Source organism: Engystomops pustulosus, chromosome 3 (assembly GCF_040894005.1).
Source record: "Engystomops pustulosus chromosome 3, aEngPut4.maternal, whole genome shotgun sequence".
Lineage (NCBI taxonomy): Eukaryota > Metazoa > Chordata > Amphibia > Anura > Leptodactylidae > Engystomops > Engystomops pustulosus.
Genome location: NC_092413.1, coordinates 215,379,902 through 215,406,697, shown reverse-complemented (window position 1 = coordinate 215,406,697; position 26,796 = coordinate 215,379,902). Strand labels below are relative to the sequence as shown.

Below are 26,796 nucleotides of genomic sequence, written 5' to 3'. Positions count from 1 at the left end.
TATTTAACTGGCGAGCCCCAAAAGGCATATTATGACCTGGCCCTGCAGGATGCCAAGGAGTACCCCAAATTAAAAGCGGAAATACTGGCACGGCTTGGTGCCACCTTAGCAGTCCGAGCACAGAGGGTGCACCACTGGGCCTATAGCCTGGACAAGCCGCCAAGATCGCAGCTGTTTGACCTTTTGCATCTAGTCCAGAAGTGGTTGCAACCAGACACCTGCTCTCCAGCCCAGATTGTCGAACGAGTGGTTGTGGACCGATTTATGTACTCGCTTCCCCGTGCCATACAGTGCTGGGTTGCACAGGGTGACCCCCAGAATGCAGATGATCTAGTGGGTTTGGTGGAGAGGTTCCACACTATGGAGAAATCCCTGGGAGGGCCAGGGGATATGAAATCCGTATACTGGGAGCCCCAAAAAGATTGGAACTTTCAGAGACTGGGGCCTAAAACCTCTCATGATGGTCGCACCAAGGACAAAGGGGGGTACAAACCAGTGACCAACGGGATACCCCGGGAGGTAATTTGTTGGAGATGTCATGCTCCGGGTCATATGGCGGCCCAGTGTCCCCTCACCACAGAGCCCATGGATTGCTATGTGGGTCGCCGCAGTTCCCTTTTTGCCCAGCCTGCATGTAGTGCCATACCAGCCAAGGGGGAGGGACCACAGATGTGTACCCTGATGGTTAATGGGACTCTTGTTTCAGGACTGTTGGAGTCGGGGAGTTTGGTCACTCTCATCTCGGCCACTCTCCCTCACGTTATGGCCCCTGGGAAAACTCTGGGTGTCACATGCATCCATGGGGACACCAAGGTTTACCCAGTGGCTCAGGTTATGCTTGGGACAGACCAGGGTACTGTGTTGCACAATGTGGGGGTTGTTAAACAACTGATGTATGAGGTAATTGTTGGACGTGATTGCCCTCTGTTCTGGGACCTATGGGCCAAGGCAGCTTTGCAAAGTTCCCCAGAGAACCCAGTCAACTCCGTTGATGGAATTCCTGAGGAAACACCAGGGTTCCCTCTGAATGTCCTAATAGGGGAGAATGAGGAAGATTTAACTTCAGAGGAGGCAGCTGTCCCTGACTTAAATGTATCCAGGGAAAATTTTGGCACAGCCCAACTCCGGGACATGACCTTAAAAGAAACTTGGGAAAGTGAGGTTACACCATATAAAAGTGTGGTTGAGCATGTAGCTCAGATGCAGGAAAGGATGTCCAGGGTGATGCCAATTGTAAAGGAACATCTTCTCCAGGCCCAAGAGTCACAGGCCAGGGTCTATAATAGATCTGCTCGTGTGAGACAGTTCCATCCAGGAGATCGCATACTGGTGTTAGTCCCTACTGTGGAAAGCAAGTTCCTAGCAAAATGGCAGGGGCCCTATGAGATAGTGGAAAAGGTTGGGGAGGTCAACTATGGGGTCCATCAGCCAGGGAAGAGGAAGCCCTTTCAGATCTATCATGTCAATCTGATCAAACCCTGGAAAGAGAGAGACCCCCTTGAGGCTTCTTGCCTTCTTGACTCAATCGGAGTCAGCCATCGAAGCCGTAAAAATTTCAGAGACCTTATCCCCTTCCCAAAAACAACATTGTAGGGAAATGCTGCAGAGGAACAAGGATCTCTTCACAGAAAGCCCTGGTTGTACTAATGTGATAGAACATGAAATCCTCACAGAGCCTCATGTCAGGGTAAATTTAAAGCCATACAGGATCCCTGAGGCCCGTAGGGAGGTAATCTCCAAAGAAGTCCACAGGATGTTAGAACTGGGAGTGATTGAGAGGTCCAAAAGTGGGTGGTCAAGCCCCATAGTGTTAGTGCCAAAGCCAAATGGTGAATGGAGATTCTGCAACGACTACCGCAGACTCAATGAGGTATCCACAGTGGATGCTTACCCCATGCCCAGGGTGGATGAGCTAATAGAGCAATTAGGACCAGCCAGGTACATCAGCACCCTAGACCTTACTAAGGGATATTGGCAGATTCCATTGTCTAAAGAGGCTAAGGAAAAAACAGCTTTTTCCACACCTGAGGGGAGTTTCCAGTACGTTCGAATGCCATTTGGGTTGCAGGGGGCCCCTGCCACTTTCCAGAGAGCCATGGACCAGGTTCTACGTCCTCACAGGAAGTATGCAGCAGCGTACTTGGATGATATTGTCATTTTCAGTCATGACTGGGAAAGTCACCTCATTAAGCTTCAGGCTGTCCTGAATTCTCTAAGAAGGGCTGGATTTACGATTAATCCAAATAAATGTGCCCTAGGAATGGATGAAACCAGGTACCTGGGTTACATAGTGGGAAGAGGGGAAATTAAACCCCAACTGAATAAAGTGGAAGCTATTCAGAATTGGCCCCGCCCACTTAACAAGAAACAGGTCCGGGCATTTCTAGGAATTGTGGGATACTACAGGCGATTTGTCCCCAGGTTTGCAGAGATAGCAGTTCCTTTGACTGACCTCACCAAGGGTACAAAGTCGGCAATGGTGCAGTGGTCTCCAGAAGCAGAGGGGGCTTTTAAAGAGTTAAATTAAGTCTTGTGTAGTCAACCAGTGTTGATAGCTCCTGACTTCTCCCGCGAGTTTGTGGTCCAGACAGATGCGTCTGATGTAGGTCTGGGTGCAGTTATGTCTCAAGTAGTCAATGGGGAAGAGCACCCAGTAATTTATCTTAGCAGGAAACTGTCCCCAGCGGAGAGAAATTATGCCATCATTGAGAAAGAATGTCTGGCCATAAAGTGGGCACTAGACTCCCTCAGGTACTATTTATTGGGAAGGAGGTTCAAACTAGTGTCAGACCATGCCCCACTAAGATGGATGCGGGAGAAGAAGGGAAAAAATGCCCGGGTCACAGTGGAGCACAGGCCAGGAAAAATGCAGGGAAATGCAGACGCCCTGTCCAGGGTGCATAGTCTGGTGGCTAAAGGTGCCAAAACCCCTGGCTTTTGTCAGAGGAGGGGGGTATGTGAGAAGGTACAAGGGGCCATTATTGATGGCAGATATGTGTCACCGAGGTGCCTGGCCTCAGTGAAGTGAGCCGGTTAATGTTGGTCAGGAACCTTTAGGTTTCTGACAATATTAATGTAGCAAAGCTGCTTAATGCAGTTGATCCGGGCCGGCTTTCATTGGAGGAGTCAAGAGCAGGGTGGGTGACTACTCCCACATATCCAGGCCAGGTTTTGGCTGAGAGATAAAGCCAGGAAGCTCAGGTGAGCTGGGGATGTGTGTTTGCAGTCTGGAAGTCTCTGCTATACTGCATGCAGAGCTGGAGGTGTTACACAGCCAAGGATCAGCAATAGTGACATTGTTGGTTATGCTGCTGGATGGAGACACAATCTACAAAGGACTGTGAGTCAAGCCTGTTTATATGGACTGTATTTTCTGTTATATGCTGAAGCAAGCGATTCTGTTTCTTTAACTCCTTAACGCTCTGCGCCGTAGCTCTACGGCGCAGAGGTATAAGGAGTGTATGAAGAGGGCTCACGGGCTGAGTCCTCTTCATACAAAGGTGGGGGTTTTTGCAAAATGCATAAAACCCCCACCGCTAATAACCGCGGTCGGTGCTTGCACCGATCGCGGCTATTAACCCCCTAAACGCCGCCTGCAAAGTCGCAGGCGGCGTTTAAAAGACGGCGGCGCGTGGGCGCCGCCATCTTTTTTTTGATCGCCACGCCCCCGAACGTCATCGGGGGGTGGCGATCAGTTGCCATGGTAGCCTCGTGTCTTCTCTTGACACGAGGCTATCTGGCAGCTGCATATTCGTTACAATGAGCCAGTGGCTCATTGTAATGAATGTGCTGCAAAAATGCCATATATTGCAATACAGAAGTATTGCAGTATATGGTAGCAGCGATCTGACCATCTAGGGTTAATGTACCCTAGATGGTCTAAAAGATAGTGAAAAAAAAAAGAAAAAAAAAAGTTTAAAAAATAAAAAAAATTAATAAAATATTAAAAGTTCAAATCACCCCCCTTTCCCTAGAACGGATATAAAACATAACAAACAGTAAAAATCACAGACATATTAGGTATCGCCGCGTCCCAAAATGCCCGATCTATCAAAATATAAAAACGGTTACGGCCGGCGGTGACCTCCGAGGCGGGAAATGGCGCCCAAATGTCCGAAATGCGACTTTTACACCTTTTTACATAACATAAAAAATGAAATAAAAAATGATCAAAATGTCGCACAGACCTCAAAACGGTAGCAATGAAAACGTCGCCTCATTTCGCAAAAAATGTCCCCTCACACATTTCCGTGCGCCAAAGTATGAAAAAGTTATTAGCGTCAGAAGATGGCAAAAAATTTTTTTTCTTTTTTGTACACATTCGTTTAATTTTTGAAAATGTATTAAAACACAATAAAACCTGTATAAATTTGGTATCACCGCGATCGCACCGAACCAAAGAATAAAGTAGGCGTGTTATTTGGAGCGAAGAGTGAAAGTCGTAAAAACTGAGCCCACAAGAACGTGACGCACGTGCGTTTTTTTTTCAATTTTTCCACATTTGGAATTTTTTTTCAGCTTCGCAGTACACGGCATGTTAAAATAAATAACATTACGGGAAAGTAAAATTTGTTACGCACAAAATAAGCCCTCACACAGGTCTGTACACGGAAAAATGAAAAAGTTATGGATTTTTGAAGTTGGAGAGCGAGAAATGAGGCGAAAAACCCTGCGTCCTTAAGGGGTTAAACTGTTTTGGAAAGAAATAAAACAGCTACCTGGACTGTTACTGAAGTCGCCATTTGAGTTGATCCACTACAGTATGTTGTTGGTAGCAGCGGATCTGTGAAATATGCAGTTGTGTCCTCACACTGCTGTGTTCTAAGTTCTGTGCAATGAACGGTTTTACAGCTACTTCCCTCTGCTCTAAATGCAGGCTGTAGAATACAACCAGAAGTCTACTACAGGCTTTATGCAAAAAGGAGGGGCTGTGGAGAAGTTTCTAATGGCAAAGAAAGGGGAAGAAACACAACTTGCTGTCCAGCTACAATCCTGGAATATAATGTTGCTACTAACAAACAAAAAGGTATAATTACACATCTCTCCAGGGGAAAAAAATTAGTTTTAACTCTATAAGTAGACTATATGTACACTATAGGTAGACTTCCTCAGGAAATACATTTATGCTGATTGTCTGGGGTCAAACCTGCGGGACCCCAATGATCAACTGAACAGGGGATTGCAAATCCTGTGCTCCATTGCATATATTAGTTTACAGAATACACGTTACGGCTCTCCCTTCTGACGAGCTGATGAAGCCCCGGGAGAGCCGTAACGCGTACCCTGTAAACTAATATATGCAATTTTACTAAATTCTCAATAAAGAAGTCCATCGCTACCTAAAGGTGCCGGGATCCATTTTGCTTTCAATATTCTTTGTTATCCACATGCACGAAAGGCGACGGTTAAACCAAGTGCTCACTGACTACACACCCTCTGCTTTCAGTAACATATCAATAACATGTCCTTCCTCCCGCCCCCAGGGAACGCCTATTCTACCGATTCTGCACTCGATACACAAAGACGAGGAATACTTCGAGAAACCGGATGAGTTTTATCCAGAACACTTTCTAGACTCTACAGGAAATTTCAAGAAGAGTGAGGTCTTCATCCCGTTTTCCATAGGTGACCTCATACTACAAGTCTCTAGCCATGTGCCTTGAATATTTTTAAAAACATCCATAAAACAAGAAAGTATTAGATCTGTTGATACCTTAAAGGGATTTCCAGGCCGGGGTGGTGCATCACTGGGATAGGTCATTAATATCATGTGGTTGTTTTGACAGGAAGACCCCATCAATACAGACAGGGGCAGAGATAGACCACCATGGGCCCTGGGCTGTATGAATATTATGGCCACTACAAATCACTTCCTACATCTGGTACTAGAAGCTTCTTGGGGAATGGAGGATGTGTCCGTTCTGCCTGCTCTCAATCTGTGGTTTCTGGACTTTTGGAGGACCTTTAAAGGTCCTGAAATGGCTCTTGTGTACATGTGTATTGAGAGCAGGAACAGATGTTTGAGGATTTCATGGATTAAGCCAAAGTTTTTATTCACATAGAAAATGTTTTTTCTTTGTATTTTTTAGGAAAAAGAAGTTGCGCTGGTGAGACCTTGGCCAGAATGGAAATTTTTCTTTTTTTCACCTTTTTACTGCAACATTTCACATTTAAGGCCCCGCCCACTGCCAAACTGGACCTTAGTTCTGCACTGGGGTCTACTAATGCCCCCAAACCTTTTGAAATTTGTGCTGTATCCCGCCGCTAGGACACAGGGTCCATCAATAAATTCACAGTTTTATTCTTAATGAGTAACAATAATCTAAAAAGTAATATGTTTCTATGACTTGTATAAGCTGAATGGGAGAAAGTAGAGCACATTAAAAACTTAGAGTGGTCTCGATTTTTTAGACAAGTTTTCTTTGTCCTTTAATTGAAACATTGGGGCAGATTTACTTACCCGGTCCATTCGCGATCCAGTGGCGCGTTCTCTGCGGTGGATTCGGGTCCGGCCGGGATTCACTAAGGTAGTTCCTCCGACGTCCACCAGGTGGCGCTGCTGCGCTGAAGACCATCGGATTGCATCGGAGTTCACCGTCCTACGCTGGGTGCAGGTAAGTGCGTGTCGAGTGACACTTTTTTTTTTTTAAATGCGGTAGTTTTTCCGAATCTGTCAGGTTTTTTACGGCCACACCCCCGATTTCCGCTGCGTGCATGCCGGCGCCGATGCATCACAATCCGATCGCGTGCGCCAAAATCCCGTGGCAATAATGGGAAAATCGGCGCAAATCGGAAATATTCGGGTAACACGTCGCGAAAACGCGAATCTGGCCCTTAGTAAATGACCCCCATTGGGTTTTGTAAAATCAACAGTACTGACTCCCAGTACACATTTAAGATACCTTGGGGAAAAGAAGTAATTGATACATCCCCAATTTCCCACTTACAAAAAGAATGGAGAGATCTGTAGTTTTTATGGTTGGTCACTTTAACTGTGAGAGTCAGAATCTAAAAAAAGTTTAGGAATCAGCCCAAAACCAGGAGGACCTGGTCAATGCCCTGAAGTGAGCTGGGACCACAGTCCCAAAGATTACCAATGGTAACACACTACAGTATCATGGATTAAAATGCCACAGGACATGCAAGGTCCTCCTCATGCCAGCACATATCCAGTCCCATACGAAGTCCACCAAGGAAGAATGGGAGGAGGCAAGTGGCCAGATGGGACCAAAATAGAACTTTTTGGTATGAACTCCACTCACTGTGTTGGAAGAAGAAAGATGAGTACAACCCCAAGAACACTGTCCCAAATGTGAAGCATGGGGGGTTGGAAACATTATACTTTGGGAGCTTTTTTGCAAAGGGGACAGGACGACTGCTCCGTATTACATGGAGGATGGATGGGGTCATGTATTGCAGAATTTTGGCAAACTACCTCTTTCCCTTAGTAAGAGCATTGAAGATGAGTCGTGGTTGGGTCTTCCAGTATCTAAGGGGAGCGGCTCCGTGTGAAGCATTTCATGGTCCTAGAGTGACCTCGCCAGTCGGCAGACTGAACCCGATCAGAAATCTTTGGTGGGAGCTGATGGCCCAAAAGCCTGAAACATCTGGAGAAAATCTAAATAAAAAGCTGTAATCCCTGTAACAGTGCAAACTACAAGAGTGTCCGGAAACGTCCAACCTCTGTAACGGCAAACTAAGGTTTCTGTACCAGATATTGGGGGTCATTTACTAAGGGCCCGATTCGCGTTTACCCGACGTGTTACCTGAATATTTCCGATTTGCGCCGATTTTCCCTGTATTGCCCCGGGATTTTGGCGCACGCGATCGGATTGTGGCGCATCGGCGCCGGCATGCACGCGATCGAAATCGGGGGGCGTGGCCGAGCGAAAACCCGACGGATTCGGAAAAACCGCCGCATTTAAAACAATAAAAGTGTCGCTTGGGACGCGCTTACCTTCACTTGGTCCGGCTCGGTGAACTTGAGTGCGTTCAGATGCTTTTCAGCGCAGCAGCGCCACCTGGTGGACGGCGGAGGAACTACCTTGATGAATCCCGGCCGGACCCGAATCCACCGCAGAGAACGCGCCGCTGGATCGCGAACGGACCAGGTAAGTAAATCTGCCCCATTAACTTTAGTTTTTCTATTGTATTACATACTTATTTCATTTAATATAATTCAAATTAATGATTTAATAAACTTAGGCCTCATGCTAAAAATGGCTCTTGCATTAATGGGAAATACTGCTATGCACATTTATGCTAAGTACTTTTTGCTGCACCATGAACTGGTCATCAGACCGAAATGTAAAATATAGAACATGTAAAAGTTTAGGACATTTTTGTGGTATGGTCTCTCCAGAGACGTCTATGGAATTTATCATAGTTCTTTTGTCTATGTTTGACATTTTTTGGCAATCAAATGCTATTTTGTGACTTTCCATTGGACCAGATGAACATCTTACAGTGCAAAGTCACTTTGACATAGACCAGTGGTGGCGAACCTATGGCACGGGTGCCAGAGGTGGCACTCAGAGCCCTTTCTGTGGGCGCTCAGGCCATTGACCCAAAAACAGAGCTCACCAAATCTTCCTGCAGACCCAGGCAATTTAAGAGATGCTCTAATCAGCACTATTTTAAAACGACAATTCATTGGCTGTTTGGAACTGCGGTAAAAGTAAGAAGGTGTTGATAGAACTGCAGTGTCTTTGTAGGTCCTCCTACTGGACCCTACATTCTTACTGTACAGAGAGAACCCTGGTGAGAAGCTACAATGATAGTCTGGATGTGTCCTCCTTCTTTCAACTGTATTAGTGGCCGATACGAGTGGTAGATGTTGAAGAGCAGGAAGCAATAAGTTACTGCTTAAAGGAAACCTACCACTTGAAGTGGCAGGTATAAGAAGGAAATACCGGGCACCAGCTGAGGGTGAGCTGGTGCCGGAGCTTATTTTTGTTAGTGTTTTAAACCGCAGTATCGCGGTTTAAAACACTTTTTAAACTTTATAGCCGAAGCTGCTTCGGCGCAGGGAGGTACGTGCTCGGCGCTTACCATGCGCGCGACCGTGTGCGCGGCTACATAGGAAGTGAATGAGAGCCGCGGGCACGGTCGCGCGCATGTTAAACACCGAGCGCGTACCTCCCTGCGCCGAAGCAGCTTCGGCTATAAAGCTTAAAAAGTGTTTTATACCGCGATGCAGCGGTTTAAAACACTAACAAAAATAAGCTCCGGCACCAGCTCACCCTGACCTGGTGCTCGGTAGTTCCCTCTTATACCTGCCACTTCAAGTGGTAGGTTTCCTTTAAAATGCAATGTTGGCACTTTGCGGTAAATAAGCGAATTTTGGTTATAGTTTGGGCACTCGGTCTCTTTACGCCATCACTGACATAGACACTTCTAGCACCAAGGGCCACATGTATCACTCGTTTTTTCTGTTGTTTTTGCGCCTTTTCATTCAGGTGCACCGTTTTTGCGCCATTTTTGCAATTAAACGCCAAACTAGCCGCACAGCAAAAATACCCAGCTTTCCCTCATCTATCTTACCAATCCAGATGTTTTTCTGCGCCTAATGATATTCATCACTTGCAACGTTTTCATTTAGGCGCAAAAACGGGCGCAGAAACACTCCAACACTGAGCCCCTTTGCAGAACAGCTCATTTCTAGCAGCAAAGCTCAGCCAGACACTAGAACATATAATACAGACATGAGATACTCTGCAGACAGGAGCTGCAGACTCTATTTACAGTTCATCACCTTCTATTTACAAAACATTCTGCAAAACCCTGAGCTCACAGCAAGAGCAAGAGAATGTTGCAGAATGTTGCAGATACTACAGACAAGTGTCCCCCATGTAATTCTGCACAGTGTCTGAGGGGGATATTGTGCAGAATTACAGGGGTGCAGCAGGAGACCAGCACTGGGGGATCCCCTCCAGGAGAAGCCCCTGCTGAGGAGGTCACTGGGTGCTGGGTGTCACACACCTGGGTGCTGCTGTGAGTGTTATCTTCATTCTGGTCTGTGGGAGAAGCAGAGAGGAGCTTGTAGCAGGATCACATGTAACTGCCCGAATCTAACATTGCGCCGAAACTGCGCCAAAATTGTGCCTAAACTGTTTTAAAGTAAAGTGATTAATAAGAGGCAGAAAATATACTTATCACAGATGGTTGTAGCTTGTGATAATTCTGGAAAACAGTGCGCCAGAATTTAGGCGCAACTACTACACTTAGGCGCACAAAAGTGATAAATGTGGCCCCAAATGTATTATTTGCATAAATTGGTTTTCACAACATAAGTGAATTCATTAATTTGCAAATTACCACTTTGGTGCAAGTTTTGGTGCAAATTGACCCCAGTCACACTACCCTAGTCTATAATCTGCAACTTTAAATGTTTTTTTTTTATTTTTTATGCAGCTGTCTCAAACAAACCCCATAGCATAAGACACCAGCAGCAGAATAACCAAGGACAAAAGCCAATTTAATAAATCTGATGGGCAGCTCCAAAGACAAAAATAGAACCGTCATAGGGGGCCGGTCTAATTATAAATCCCCCAATTTTTCCATAGAAATCTACCTTTTCTTTTGCGGATATGGTTCGCATACAGGTAATATACAGTAAGGGAGACGCATTGCTGTTTATGTGGTGTGCATGAGGTCTATGTTTGTCATGTTCCCTCTCCATAGGGATGTGTGCAGCCATACGTAGAGCAGTGACGGTACAGCACGTTGCTCACTGTACCGAGCCGTGCACACTGCACTTCTATAGCAGTCGTATGATAGCTGCCATTCGGATGACTAGCATAAGGTCGCCATATGTGCCATGCAATGTGGTGTTCTGGATTTTTATTTTATCATAATTGAAGTGACCTAGGATGAAAGCTACAGACGTCTCCATTCTGTAGGTGGGAAATCAGCAATCAGCAGGGAATCATCAATCAATATGCTTATTTTCACCACTGTACACCCTACTGACACACCATGAATGTCTACAGTCCAAATACATTGTGAAGATGCTTATTTTTTGCTCAAACATCCAGTACTTCCAGTAATCCATCCAATATTTCTGTATATTTATTGCAGACATTTACTTCCTCTCAGCTCAACCTGCAGCAGTGAATAGGGTGGCCTGTAATTTGTATCACAGGTCTCTTAACTTTGATTAAAAATATATTAAAAATGTTATTTTCTGGATTGATATTATATCTTGACCGTTAATGAGCGGATAAACTACTGTGGACAGTGATTACAACAAAATGTAACTTTTTGTATTGCATTGTTCAAGTTATACAGTCAGGGCCGGCACCAGCACCAGGAATGTCCAGGCAAGTGCAAGGGGCCCAGAGCTGCTGGGGGGGGGGCCACATGGCCAAATCTCAGAACCCAGCAGCCTGGAAGTGCCTGATAAGGGGGGCGGTATATAACAAATCCACAGTGGGCTGTATATAATAGAACCATGAGGGGGTTGTATATAATCATACTATGTGGGGGGCTGTATATAAAAAAGGCTGTTTGGGAATGATACACCAGGGAATATTTTACTTAGTGCCACCACAAGCACTTTTTAATGCTGCCACATGAGTTCACTGCAAAGGGTCCCACTAAAGCTCTGTCGCCCAGTGGCCTACTGATACCAACCCTGTATACATGTCATGGCCATGATAGCCATTAGTCTCTAATATGTCAGAGAGCCGGTGCCTAGGAGTAGCAATCTTTATCTCATCCTCCTCCAGATTACTCCTACAACCTGACGCTGCAATAATAAAGCGACCAGGTGTATTTCTAGGTTCAGTCTTATCTGTAATTAAGTCTCCCAGACGTTCTCATTAGATGTCACTGCCAGTGATTGCTGCACTTTCCTTCTACCAGACTGGAGATGCTTATCTGAACCTTGGACGAGGCCTTTGTTACTTTTCTACTCCAGGAAAACTCGCCTTCCCCATAGCGATGTGTGTTATGCAATGTGTAGTGTGACCTCTGTGACTATGGGATTCCTGCTGAGCTCTCACTTTCCCTACCTAATATAGAGACGCAGCAGAGACAACATGAAGCCGGGGAACAGTCACTGGAGATGTCTGTCTCTTATCTTCTAGCATCATGGGCTTTGAAATGTAAACTGTTCCTGTGTTACACCAGGTATAGCGTCTGCAGAAGAGGAGGAACATGAAGCCGCTGGGCCGTGATGAGAAAATCGGTACCAGGCCCCAACTGTATAATTTACAGTACTTTTTTCTCATATAAGGAATACCTACCTAATTGGTCCCCTATGGTATCGGGACTGATCTGCATTACATCCCTGGTCAGAGCAGGACACAGGAAATCACTTTGTCATGCTCCACCCCCTCAAGCCGTGCACCAATAATAACTAAGGGTATTGCCAATTTTCTTTGAGGTATAATAGTATGCTAAGTAAATTAATCAGCTTTTTACTTTCTTTTTTCATTTCCTTAAGATGGGGGATGGCAAGTTGATTGGTGGGATCCTCACAAGCCATACCAAGAATGGGGGTCCTGGACTCACTAGTAGGTGGAGCGGAAGTTGAGCAGTCGGCACTGTGCTCAGCAATTTCCAACACTCCCATACTAATAAATGTAGTGGCAGGAAGCTGTGAGCTCCTTTCCCACCTTTTTGGACTGCCGCTCGTTGTGCTTTACTTTCAAAGCGACTTTCCTAAATGCTACCTAAACAAGACATGTGAAAGGTGCGCCCCTAACAACTGTCTTACCCAGGGGCGTAACTACAGTGGTAGCAGCCATAGCAGCTGCTATGGGACCCACAGTGTCAGGGGGCCCCATTATCCAACCTGACTGACTGAATGGACACCATTATATACATACACATTGTACAACGTAGTATGTATATAACATATATGTGATGTATATATGCTGTATCTGTGCTGTGTATATACTGTCTATGTCTATACAATGTATGATGTTTATATATACTGCATTATGCTCTATATATGTACTGTGTATCCCATGCAACTGTAACTCACATTTGTGAGCATATAAATATGTATATTTTTTAAGGGGTAAGGGGGGCCCCATTCAGAAGTCTGATATGGGGCCCTGCCTCTCCTAGTTACGCCACTGGTCTTACCCTTATTTGTAAACTTCTACAATTGAATTTTGCTCTCTTTCCCTGCTTGTCGCCCCTATACATTGGATACTGTTTCCCCAACATAAAGGCCTGTGGTTGGACACTGTTCACACATAATAAGGTGGTGTGTATAAAATGCTGGGTTTCATGCATAAAATCATGTTTGATGTAGAGAATTAGTATTCTCGAAAGCTCCACCATCAAATATACTCAGTTTTCCCCAAAAAGGTATCGCCCAATTCCTTCACTCTTCTTCAGGAGTCATAGACGTGCAGCACATGTCACCAAAGTCCAGCAGTGACGCTGCTCAGCCGGGAGGAGACTAGAACCGGTCAGATAAGAGCGAGGGAAGGGGCATAATACACAGAGGTGAGCTGAGTTGTTTGTCCTCTTGTGTAGGAAGGAGTTAATTGTGGGGAGGAGGAGCGCACATCTCTGTAGGTAAAAGATTATCCAGTGTTATTATCCAGCAGAAGAAGTCATTGTGCAGGGAGAGAGAAGAGAGCGAGGACTGACAGCCGTCGTATCCTTTGTGCTCCACAAACCTAGGAATCTACAGTAAGAACAACATTTTTATAAACTGTAACATTTTGAGGTCCAACGGTATTGGGGCAAGCCGATGCATTATCATTTTGGCGGTTGATGGAGCCAAATATGTCTCTGCCTTATAAGAACGGAATATAGTCTATAGAGCTCAACCGAGAGTAAACCAATAAAGAAGAGAGATGACGGCACTCACCAATTTTGGGGAGGAAAAACACTTTATTGGAGGGATGGTGCACGCCATGGGTAGGCCTCAGATCAATCTAGAGTAAAGACGTCAAAGTTGCGGGCTAACTTAATCCAAACCCATAAATGTGTAACATATATATATATATACCGGTATACATGCTCTGTTGAGCTACTGGAACTGTGCTTGCATCAAACTCTCTAGTAGGAATTTGGGTGTGTGGAGGTGTGATCAGCTTGTGGTTCAGGTGTCCTTATCAGCACCCAAAAATATGGGTGTCCTTATCAGTACCCAAAACTGTGGGGGGTGCGCTGAAGAGACCACCCAGAATCCTAGCTGTTAGGCTATATTCACACTGCCGTTGCCCGCCCGTACCGTACCGTAGCGGGCAACGGCAGTGTACGGGGAGAGGAGGAGGAGGTGAGCGCAACTCACCCCTCGCCCCTCTCCATAGCAACCTATGGCGCACGGCGCCGTATTATGGGAAAAGATAGGACAGGCACCGTACCGCTCCCGTAGGGTGCCGTGCGCCCATAGAAGTGTATGGGGGACGTATATCGGCCGTATATACGTCGGCCGTATATACGTCCCCCATACGTTAGTGTGAATGTAGCCTTAGTAAAAGTAAAAACAGACCCCTCCAAAGCATAAAGTCCATAAACACAGAGCATCTGGGGCTGTATGTTAATGGTGACCGTTCTGGAAGGGGTTAAAATTTCCAGGCCAGGTATCATCAATGGGATCTGAATCCCTCAGGTACCAACAAAGGTGCCTGATCCACTGGCTTTAAACTTAGTAAAATGTCATATAAGGAAATATGATTATACAATAAATATAATTTAGAAAAATATAGAATCAATGAAAAAAATGTAGTTTAAAAAACAAAACAAAATTTAAAAAAACCCATCTGTTTATGGATGATTCCCAGCCATGTAAAGAGGTTGTGCCTAACATATAATGGATTGTACCACTAGAGTAGATCAGGGAGACCAAAGGCTCCATGTGAATAGACTCAAAGAAATACGTATGTTTTTCAGTTCTGATCTTGAGCTGAGAACTCCAGAACAATTGTTGCAAAATAAATACAGGCGGTGTCCTACTTAAGGACACTCGACTTACAGATGACCCCTAGTTAAAGACAGACCCATCTGCCCACTGTGACCTCTGGTGACCTCTCTGGTTGTTACTATAGTCCCAGGCTGCAATGATCAGCTGTAAGGTGTCTGTAATGAAGCTTTATTGATAATCCTTGGTCCAATTACAGCAAAAATTTTTGAAACTCCAATTGTCACTGGGGCAAAAAAAAATTCTGTCTGGATCTACAGTTATAAAATATACAGTTTTGACTTACATACAAATTAAACTTAAGAACAGTGGGTGAACCCCCGATCTGTTATATAATTACTTATTAGACTTCTACGTTTTAATAATTTTTTCTTAAAGGGTTTGTCTTCCTTGTAATCTTCTTCAAATAAACAGGTATGAAACCTATGTAGATCCAATGCAGACCTACTGGGGCAGATTTACTTACCGGTCCATTCGCGATCCAGCGACGCGTTCTCTGCGCTGGATTCGGGTCCGGCCGGGATTTATTAAGGCAGTTCCGCACTGGAATACACCGAGCCGGGCTGAGTGAAGGTAAGTGCAAGCTCCGCGACACATTTTTTGTTTTAAATGCGGCGGTTTTTCCGAATCCGTCGGGTTTTCGTTCGGCCACGCCCCCGATTTCCGTCGCGTGCATGCCAGCGCCAATGCGCCACAATCCGATTGCGTGCGCCAAAATCCCGGGGCGATTCAGGGGAAACCGGTGCAAATTGGAAATATTTGGGTAACACGTCGGGAAAACGCGAATCGGGCCCTTAGTAAATGACCTCCACTGTCTCCATAGTAACAGACTACAAGCGAGCCATGTGTAGTCAGATCCGGCAGTTACACTTCCTTTGTCTGTTTACTATTTCTAACTAAGAAAAGTTTATGACAATTAAAGGCAGATGGTAGGAACAAACAGTACGGTTTTGTAGATTGCAAAAATTTTATTTATTTATATGATTGTCTACATAACATGATGTACTTACTTGATGTGACTGCTTTCTCTAGATTATCCAGATCTCACATCCTCCATGGAGCTCGTCACGATTCTTCTGACCATTGTTGTCATCTTCTTTTTGGTCAATGTGTTTAGCAATCAAAAGCAAGGGAAATACAAAAATTTCCCTCCTGGGCCAAAACCTTTACCAATTCTTGGAAATATCCTCAAGTTGGACATGTCCAAACCTCATAAAACACTTTACAAGGTAATGTCAATATTATAAAAAGTGTATCATCTTAAAATAACTTGTTCGGCTTCTATCATTGACAACTTTTGATTTTAAAGGTATTTCTAGGGTCAGGGAGTAAGAGTTCTCCTTACGAAGACTTTGCCAATTAAGGCCACCTTGCAGGCGTGTGGAGACTTACAGCCATTGATTCTCCACTAGGGGATGTGAGATTAAAGCCATGTCAGTATGTCTATTCCAGAGAGCATTGTCTACAGTTAGGAATCTGTTCCTTCTGGAATAGGTATAATAGTTTGGCTTTTATGCCACATCATGTCATTAGGCTTCTTGAAAATCATGCTTGATGTTAAAGAACATCTAACACAAGAATGAAGGATTATATGCAAATTAGCCTGAAATGCTCCAGGCTCCATTAACTCCTATGGAGCCTGGAGCCCCTTAGGCTCATTTGCATACATCCCTTCATACTGGTAGTAGATGCCCTTTAAGTGGACTTCATTTGAAGGTAGCAAAAGAGGAGTGGTCTTTCTTGTCCCATCCTGGAAAATGTATTGGCATATTTACCAGGGCTTTTCTAGGAATACAACGAGTAACTTTTACAAATAATAGAATGACAAATATTTTTGTGTTTACAGCTCTCTAAGGAGTACGGCCCCATCTTCAGTGTTCAGATGGGGATGACAAAAATGGTTATCTTATGTGGTTACGAGACGATAAAAGATGCTCTGATGAACCATGCCGAAGTGTTCTCCGACAGACCCCATAATCCCCTGTTCTCCAAGTCAATAAAGGACCATGGTAACTGCCGAACTTAATCTTTATATTTTAATAATTTATTTTTGGATTACAACAGGGACATATAATAAAGTGGCCGATTCAAGTGGTGAGGAGCTTGGCTGACTTCTTAACTCACAACTGGTGGCTCTCTGGTGGAATTTTTAAAAAAAATTGTGTCGCAAAAATATCACTCACATACACCGAGACAGAGGAGGTGAATTCCGCCGGACTTCAGCGAAGCAGTGACACCTAGTGGACATTGGGCGCATGACCTTAGTGAATCCCGGCAGAACCCAAATCAGCAGTCCGGGTAAGTAAATCTGCCCCAATGAGTTTATTAAGTTCTTTTCTGGCAGGTAGAAAGCATTGTTAACATATTGGAGCAAATTTACTTACCTGGTCCTGTCACATCCCCGATCCGGACCGCCCGACGAAGTTGAAGTCCGTCACGATTCATGTAGCTTGTGCGCCCGAGTTCCTGCATCTGTTGCTTCCCCGCCGAGGTCCGCCGGAGTTCACCTTCTTCTTCCCGGTGCTTGTAAGTGCGTGTCTTGCGACACAATTTCCGATATGAAACCCTGCGCGTTGTCCGAATCCGTCGGATCATCCGACGGTCCGCCCCCCCCGATTTGCGTCGCTTGAAACCCGGCGCCGATGTGCCAAAATCTGATCGCGTGCAACTCAATCCCTGGGGCCATCCCTGAAAACAACGGAATAGCTGACAAAAATGCAACCGCGGGCCCTTAATAAATAAGCCCCATTAAGTTCTGAAACTCAAAAGCTACGCTTGTATTTTGTACATCATGTAAGTACAACTCTGGAACTCTCTGCCGTAGGAGGTTGTTATGGCAAACTCTTTGTACATGTTCCAGCGAGGCCTGGTTGACTTTTTGGAGAACAAAAATATCATGGGAAACACAGATCAGTTTGCTTGGAAACAGTAAGGGCTAGGGATGAGTGGACCCAATGATCCGGTCAAGAGTTTGAGTTCCATTAATATTCATGGTCATGCTAAGGGCGTCAAATTATGTCCGGGCTGTGCAGCCAAACACGATGATCGGGTCTGCGCTTCTCTAATAAGCATATTTTAAAAAGTTACAATATTATGCTTTCTACATTCTTCTCTATCTCCATGTTCCCTGAATGTATTTTGCACTATCCATGGCTATTTGCCAGTGGTCTGTTTGGTGGTCAATCTGGCAATATGTCGGGTCTGGCAGCCGAACCCGAATGGTGAACCCAATCATTGGGCCACTCATCTACAAAGTTATTTTCAGTGGAGAAGTGCTTAATAATGGATGCAACGAGTTGGAGGAAGGTGTGATAGATGCTCTAAAGGGTTGACCGGGATCACAAATTTTAATTATTATTTCATACTATTGGCCTTGGTCCCTACCTCTGAGGTGTCTTCAATCATCCCCGATCTCAGTTGGTAACCAGCCTCCGCCTTTTGGCAGGAGCGTGCAGTCAAACATTATGTGACTACTGAGCCTCTATATACCAATATATAGTTCATTATCAGAACTCTAGAGGGCTGTATTTCTGTACTTCACTTTAATACATGTTACTCCCATACCTCAGGTATTGTCTTTTCCAATGGAGAGAAATGGAAAGTGATAAGAAGATTTACAATCTCTACTCTACGAGATTATGGAATGGGCAAGAAAACCATAGAGAACAAGATCACGGAGGAGGCTGAATGTTTAGTTCAAAAGTGGAAATCATATGAAGGTAAGATCTGAGGGCTTCCGTGTTGTACATTTTGGACGCGGTGGCTTTGGTCTTATTCTGTTTATTGATTGTTGACTGCAGCCAATGCGTTACCTCTGCTATTAGTGAAGACTTAAAGGGGTTTTCGGATTAAGGATATTCATCCTCTATCTCCAGGAAATGAATAAATGTCTGATTGTAGGGTATTCTTTCTAGGACTCCCTACATTGGTCAAATAAGGTTCCAGGAGTCCCCTTTAGCTCTATTTAATTGTAAACTTGTGGCACGGGCTTTTCCAGGAAGCTGTGCTAGAACTTCCAGAAAGTCAATGGGATAAGGCAATAATAGATAATAATACAGGTAATAGATAGATAATACAAGACAGCTAAATAGTACGATCAGTCACACATTCTAGCGATCAACCAGGTCAGACAACACTTGATCGGACATTGATCGGGAATGGGATGGATGTCCTTAGCAAAGACATGGATTTTTTAAGTCATAGGGGGATATTTATCATACGTCGGTGCTCTTGCATGGGGACAGTAACGCCCCACGCTGGCCCACTCCCGGCCGACTGTGCCCTCCACTCTCGCTTTTGGTGCACTTTCATTGTAGACTGTGCATTAGAATTGTGGCCCAACTCTGTAATATCATGGTGGCTCAATGGTTAGCACGACAGCCTTGCAGCTCTGGGGTCCTGGCTTCAGGTCCCATCCTGGTCAATATCTGCAATGTGTTTGTATGTTCTCTCTGTGTTAGCATGGGTTTCCCCTGGGTCCTCCGGTTTCCGCCAAGTATATCCAAAACATACTGGTAGGTGATTAGATTGTGAGCCCCATGGGGACAGGGACCGATTTGGCAAACTCTGTGTGCGCTATGTAAATAAAGGAATTACTATTAATGTTTTGCGAACTCAAACTAACACCACCACGACCCCTTAGGTGCACTATTTTCTAAAGTGTCTGTCACAATGGAACCACGACAAGAAAATGCATGCGCTAGCTCCAAAAACATTCTTTATAGTGCAGAGGTAGACAAAAAAACTGGCACAGCCAGAATAATATATCTGGAGCTATGTGTATTTTAGATACTACTCACTGGTCTCCATGTTCCGACACCCAAGTTCGCTTAGGAAGCAGGTGAATGGAAACTAAATTTTTTTATTTTCTGGTTCAGTTTATGTAAAAAGGTACTAGAACCTGAAGAACAGGATTTTAGACGGGGGTTCAGGCTTGAATCAGTCCAAATTCTTTATTGACATTAATAACTCTTTCTTTCGACAATCCAGTGTGTTCAGGTGTGTGGCATGTCCTTCCAAAAATAGGAATGTGTAAAGAAATTGTGAATATGTATTTTGTAGAAATTATGTATTACAAAATTAATAACAAACGTGGAATAAATAAAGCCTAGAAACTCTTAAACTGGATCAAAAGGAAAGGGATCTGTGTCTGAGGAGTGGACGTGTCCATGTAACTGAGACAGATTCCAGTAAAGCCGGAATTTGGACTCCTTCTTGGAAACAGTGGACTTGATCTCTAAACTGAAGGGTTGGAACAACTTGAGGAGTAGGTGTCCTAATCTGAGAGATGAAGATGTAACCTGGAGACCGTATCCCGAGGTCAAGAGAGCTCCAAATATATGGTAAAAGGGAGAGAAAAGTGCCACCCTAGTGTAGTATGTCAGCTGCACATTTCAGATTATTAGTGGTAAAAACTCTCACCTTCTAGCGTTTTTGAAGCACTTTGTATGATCTCGTGGAGTGGCTGCCAGTGTCCTCTTCCTAGCAGTGATCTGTTCCAGGAGTATCAGAAGCCACTATCCCGATGCAGTAGAAAACCCAAATCTTATGTGGAAGTGTAGGATGTTACCGGCGCTCAGACATGTAAACTTCTCCAAATTGGCTCCTTTTGAAGACGTTTATTGAGATATTGCAGATATAAGTTTTCATGTCTGAGCGCCGGTAACATCTTACACTTCCACATAAGATTTGGGTTTTCTACTGCTAATCTGAGAGAGAGTCTAGACTATAATTGCGTTTTCCTATGTTTGTTTTCACTGACTGCAAAGTAAAAGGAAAATGGTTATGAAATAAAGCACAAAATACAATAGAAAACTTTAGGTTTAGGTCCAGAAAAAGCCAAAGAGAAGTTACAGAAACATGAATCCCCGACAATTTGAATATTTCACCCACATTGGCAAACTACACCGGAATCAGTAAAAGAAGCCTATTATAGGAGGCAAAGTGCGATGGCTGCTGACAGTAGTGAAAATTCCTATTTAAGGATCTATTTTTAACCTGTATAAATTCTAAATGTATTTTGTAATTCAAAATATAAAAGATAAAATCATTTATTTTTCAGGAAAACCCTTTGGTAATTTCACCAGTCTAAGTGCAGCTGTTACCAATATCATTGTGGCCATATTGCTCAATAAAAGATTTGAGTATGAGGACCCGACCCTTCTGAGGCTTATGGCTCTAGTTAGTGAGAATATAAGACTCCTAGGAAGCCCATGGGTCAGGGTAAGTGCAGATTTTACTGTCTATGTACGTTTTATTTTTGCATTTTTACCTTATAATTGCAGGACTGATGGTCTAGTCCAGTGGTGGCGAACCTATGGCACAGGTGGCACTCTGAGCCCTTCCTGTGGGCACTCAGGCCTTCACCCCAACACAGAGTTTGCCAGATAGGACTCAAGGACTATTTTAAAGCAACATCCTCGGCTGCCAGGACTACAGGAGGAGTGAAAAGGTGTGGATAGAGATGGATTGTCATTGGAGCTCCTGCTCTGGGTCCCCTGATTCTTCCATTTCAGGGAACCCTGGAGGGAAGCTACAATCCAAATTTCTCCATCTTTCTATTGTATTGGTGAACTCAGGACACCAACACAATTAAAACCTGTCATACAGCAGGGATCAATAAGTTACTGTCTAAATTGTCATGTTGACACTTTGCGACAAACAAGTGGCTTTTGGTTGTAGCTTGGGCACTCTGTCTCCAAAAGGTTCGCCATCACTGGTCTAGTCTTTATAATGATTTAAAGGAAATCTACCATTTGTTTCATGCATTGTGAGTGCTGAGAATGCTGTAGCTACACAGATGCAGAAACATATCTTGTTTAATCCCTGTTATAGAGTCATAAATTCCGAGGAATGTGCCAGAAATTGCAACTTTGTCTTACATTGTACTGGCCTATAAGACATGATATATCAACCAAAATACAGACGGTCCCCTACTTAAGAACACCCGACTTACAGACGACCCTTAGTTACAAACGGACCTCTGGATGTTGGTAATTTACTGTAGTACACTAATCAGCTGTAACAGTTATCAGAGGTGTCTGTAATGAAGATTTATTGTTAATCCTGGTTCTTATGACAATCCTATTGTCACAGAGACCAAAAAAATTTGGCTGGGATCCCAATTATAAAATATACAGTTCCGACTTACATACAAATTCAACTTAAAAACAAATCTACAGAATCTTGTACATAACCCAGGGACTGCCGTTACATTTTACATATTTCCTTGTATTACGGTATATAATATTTGAAAAACATATTTATGTCCTTTACTTATATTTTACCAGTTTATAGTTTTTTTTTCCCTTTTTTTACTTAGTTATACAACAGTTTTCCATCCCTCATGGACCAGCTGCCGGGTCCTCACAGAACAATTTTTGAAAACCTTCGAGAGTTTCAAGGTTTTATTAGAGCGACATTTACAAAATTTAGGAAAGAACTGGATGTTAATGACCAGAGGAACTTGGTTGATACCTTCTTAGCCAAGCAACAAGAGGTACAGTATGATAAATATTGTAATGGGGTGACCCCTCTCCTTATTCGGGTGATGTCTAATATATAAGGATGAGGGTTGGGCAGACTTAAACCTCAATGTTCAGGTCCAAAGGGAACATTTCAGGTTTGGTTTCCCGAACCCAGACTTCGGCCAGAAGTTCAGGCTCACTCCGGCTGATAACACCCACAATTGTTGTTGACACCGATATTCCGGGCGTTATTTGGCTTAACCTATGTGCTCACCACCATTTTCCCTAATATTGTTGCTTTCTGATGATGTCACCAGGTGCAATGATCCTAAGGAAAATGGCCGTGTGTTTGAGCGTCTACATTTAAATGCCACAGGTGGCTTTGCCAACAGCATTCACAGGGTAGATAGAGTGTTCAATAGCCATGAGCGGGCCCATAGCTTTAATTGTGGTCCCATTTAAAGGGATAACACCTGCCATCACTTTGGGTCTGGTTACCCAAACCAAACTTTTGTTCAAGGTTCTGCGGAACTCAATGAACCAGAAAGGATGTTCTCACCAATAATAATGAAGTAGACACCCGCCAATAACAGCCAGTGGTCGCAGTTACAACTTGTGAAGTGTTACAGTTGATCATGACACCCCTTCTACAAAAAATATTGGGGGGCAGTAATCAGTTGCCATTACAGCTGGGGAGGTTCTCAAAAACTCCCAAACCTGCCACTTAACAATCCCTATTACACCCTGCTGAAGGTGCATTGCAGTGTATTATATGAGTAATAAGCACCTCAAGGAAGGGGGATAACAGTATTATTGGAGGGAATGGTCTGCTGGAACGGGGGTAAAGTTGAACATTCAGTTCTTTTGGATAAAAGACACTGAATAGAGCTGTGGGTTGCCCATTGGGTTGAATGGGTTCCACGTTTTTGTGATTGGTGTGGGTCATCATATTATATATATATTTGCTATATTTTTCATAGGGAAAGACAGAATCCACTCAGTATTTCAGCGATGAGAACCTGACTGTGCTGGTGGGGGATCTCTTTGGTGCGGGAATGGAGACCACATCAACCACACTGAGATGGAGTCTCCTGCTAATGATAAAATACCCAGAAATCCAAAGTAAGACATGTTAGGTCATAATTATTTTAAGGTCATAGTATTTAACTTTATTTGTGACTAAAAAACCTTGCGTCACATTATTCAAAGGTACCCATTTTTTGGGCAATTTATTCTGGCATGGACTAAGTCAACTAACAGGAGGTGCGGATATAGATTAGACAATGTTATACTACACAAGATTTAGGTCAGCGAAGAAAATAAACCCTTTATGGACCATGTATCATACGACGACGCTTGTGTGCATGATAGAGGCCATGTCTACCCCCATCACGCTGGACCTGTTGGGGGCTGAAAGTTCTCAGGTTTTTAGAAAGTATGGAGGCACAGGGCAGAAATGCCCCGTGCCTGCCCATTTCGCAAGCAGCTGCGCCCCTCCACGGCCACATGGCGTGGAAGTGTCATAGCCACAAATATAATTGCAATTTCTTGCAGTGCTTCTATGCTGTAACTGGTGTTGAGGCGCTGAAAAATCTCCCCCCATGAATGTATGTGACCTGCAACTAAAGGAGTTTAGTTTCTTCCCTGACCTACATTGCTCGTCTTTCACTTAGTCAAAGCTGTTACCTACACTGTGCTGATGCAGTGTCCCCACTGATGAGTTAGAATTAGATTTTACACAACACCATGCATTCATTTTTTTTGCGTTAGTTGCTCGTTTTTGGCACCCGATTTTACCTGTGATTTTAGTATTTGGTGCACCGTAAGAAGAACAAATGAGCATCAGACATGTCAAACCACATTCACGAAGCTGTTTAGAAGTTGGTAGACTTGCTTTTTGTGGATCTAATTTTGCTTCAAAAATTGTTCCAAGAAAGTGCCACCATTGCATGAAACGGTTGTCTATTGCTTTGAATGGTTATCATGTTACTGTGCTGCAGTACCAGACGTGGCCTTAGGACAAGGGTGAAGCTGTTCTGGAAAACTAGTAAAAACTTTTTGCAAAATAATAAAATATAATTATCTCTATCCCAACAGAAAAAGTGCAGAATGAAATTGATAAAGTGATTGGATCGGCTCAGCCGCAAATGGAGCACCGGAAACAAATGCCGTACACAGATGCGGTCGTTCACGAAATTCAGCGCTTTGGGGATATTGCACCCACTACTGTGCCACATGTGGCTTCTGAAGATGTTACATTCAGAGGATATTTTATTCCAAAGGTGAGCACCAGGTTACCGTATCTCCTATTATAGGTCATGATCTAATGCATTGATGGAGTCTGTTCTCATAAACCTTTCTTTTGGCTGATTGTCCGAAGGGTGTCAGGAGTTGGGCTCACGACTAATCAAATATTGGATTTGACACTAGACACAACATATGAACATGAGTAATTCATCCTCTTATTATAGGCTAAGTACAGTATGTCTACTGACCAAGACATAAAAATGTAGTATAACAGGAGATTGCGCTCTACTGATAAATACATTGATCACTGAGACACTTTGAATAACATTCAATGTGATAAACAAATGTTCTTCAACTAAGGCAAAAATTTGACCGTTAAGCGGCTACAGATCCAAAACTTTACTATCGGCACTTGCTGGTTGTATTCACTATATTACGGATCATATTAACATTTGCCTCATCTCGCCCTTAGGGAACGCCTATACTCCCGATTCTGCACTCAATACACATGGACAAGGAATACTTTGAGAGACCAGAGGAGTTTTATCCAGAACACTTTCTAGACTCTGAAGGAAATTTTAAGAAGAACGAGGCCTTCATCCCTTTCTCTTTAGGTAACATTGGGGAACCAGGGTATAGATACAAATATGAGCTGATCTTACAGAGAAGGCAATGCGCAAATTCATTCATTTTTACTTTTAGGTAAAAGAAGTTGTGCCGGTGAGACCATGGCCAGGATGGAGCTTTTCCTGTTTTTTACATACCTTTTACAACATTTTACATTCAAGGTGCCACCAGGAGCTAAACTGGACCTTACACCTGCATTGGGGTCTACAAACTCCCCCAAACCTTTTGAAATCTGTGCCATACCCCGCAGCTAGGACATGGGGGTTCATCAATTCTTTTATGGAGAGTATGTGTATATTGGGTGATAAAGAAATACAAAGTAAAAGACTGCAATGATAGGGATGGGTTTAGTGAGGGGGGAGCCCAAGTGCCAAACCAGAAATTTTTGCTAAAGTATTGGTGGTGCTCATCACTATTCAATGGTAATTCCACTTGTTCTCACCATCTTTTCTACCTGATCAATGTAACTTTAAATAGCACAATGGTGTCTCATAACTATAGATGAGGGGCCCTGATGGTCAGGAACAGCATTCGGGTTCGTCCGTCTGACCATAATGGTGAATTGCTGAAATAGCCAATCCGGCAAGTTGACAACCCTAGCAACTAGCCTTGGCTGTGACTGGCTAGCAGAACACTCCCTGGCCAATTATGGCCATGGCTAGTTGCTAGGGGCGTTAATTTGCAGGACTGGCTGTTCGGCTGAAGAACTAAGAGCATGAGAAAGATTTTGGTTTTTTTATCTACTGGGGACATACTAAATTATAGGATTGTTTCAATACTATTAGAAAGGAGAATTTCTGAAAATTGAATGTAGATTAAATAAAAATAAAATATTGATGGCTTTTTGTTTATGTGGATAAAAATGTTTATCAGATTTTCTATATTGTTGTTTTTTCTATAACTGTAGAGACTATTGTTTCAGATGAGATATAAACCAAATTAACCAAATTGACCATTGGCTGAGGAAAACCGCTGCTCTAATCTTCCATGGGACCTAGCTTTGTATTCATTCTTTTTGCACCAGGTTCAATAAATATAAATTTGTACTCTGTATGCAAATGAGACCCCTCACTCCTCCTTACGCTCCCGCAACTCCACCCTCCCTCCACCTCCTGTACATTATTCCCCAGTGCAGCTCATTTGCAAACAGAATGCACATAGAAATAATTCAAGGCTACATCCTATAGGACCAAAGGTTGGTGTCCAAAACTTTGAGGGCAATTTAGGTTGCCTAAGAGAGGCGGTAAAGTAATATATTCCTTGGAGAATAACTACATTACCATCATTACCATAGATTGAGAATTTTGGTTAAGGGCTCCAATATCTTATGAAACCTATAATCACAAGATTATAATATGTAGGGATAAGTGGACCCTAACCAGCAATGTTCCATTTTGTGCCACACATTGCAGTTTCCGGTCACCAAACCTGAACCCGGATTTCAGCCAGAAAATCGGCATTTGGGCTCATCCCCGTCAGTACTGGTGCTGGTACTGATTGCAGTTGTTAATTTTTTATTTGCCACCAGTGCTCTAGCATTTTCTCTAGGATCAAAATTTCCCGATG

The 26,796-nt window shown here is 43.7% G+C and overlaps 2 protein-coding genes across 2 annotated transcripts in view; both read left to right on the top strand.

The window, feature by feature from the left end:
* The window catches only part of LOC140122680 (cytochrome P450 2K1-like), a 32,981-nt gene extending 26,479 nt beyond the window's left edge, over window positions 1–6,502 (top strand). Inside the window, exons 9-10 of the mRNA XM_072143789.1 lie at window positions 5,484–5,625; window positions 6,090–6,502. Coding sequence (XP_071999890.1) covers window positions 5,484–5,625; window positions 6,090–6,268 — 321 coding nt within the window. The 3' untranslated portion in view covers window positions 6,269–6,502. The remainder of the gene's footprint in view (window positions 1–5,483; window positions 5,626–6,089) is intronic.
* A 6,998-nt stretch (window positions 6,503–13,500) lies between these two features.
* Window positions 13,501–26,069, top strand: LOC140122679 (cytochrome P450 2K4-like). Its single transcript, XM_072143788.1, has 10 exons — window positions 13,501–13,653; window positions 15,923–16,119; window positions 16,737–16,899; window positions 18,460–18,609; window positions 20,952–21,112; window positions 22,212–22,388; window positions 23,337–23,478; window positions 24,454–24,638; window positions 25,076–25,217; window positions 25,306–26,069. Exons 2-10 carry the CDS (start codon window positions 15,946–15,948, stop codon window positions 25,482–25,484), a joined length of 1,473 nt encoding a protein of 490 aa, XP_071999889.1. The 5' UTR covers window positions 13,501–13,653; window positions 15,923–15,945; the 3' UTR covers window positions 25,485–26,069.
* The last annotated feature ends 727 nt before the right edge of the window (window positions 26,070–26,796 follow it).

What these genes read in the sequence shown, in the direction of transcription:
- LOC140122679 (XM_072143788.1), top strand. Translation starts at nt 15,946, where the DNA reads ATGGAGCTCGTCACGATTCTTCTGACCATTGTTGTCATCTTCTTTTTG. An exon ending in CTCATAAAACACTTTACAAG is followed by an intron (nt 16,120 to 16,736) that starts GTAATGTCAATA and finishes TTGTGTTTACAG; the next exon opens with CTCTCTAAGGAGTACGGCCC. An exon ending in CTTCATCCCTTTCTCTTTAG is followed by an intron (nt 25,218 to 25,305) that starts GTAACATTGGGG and finishes TTTTACTTTTAG; the next exon opens with GTAAAAGAAGTTGTGCCGGT.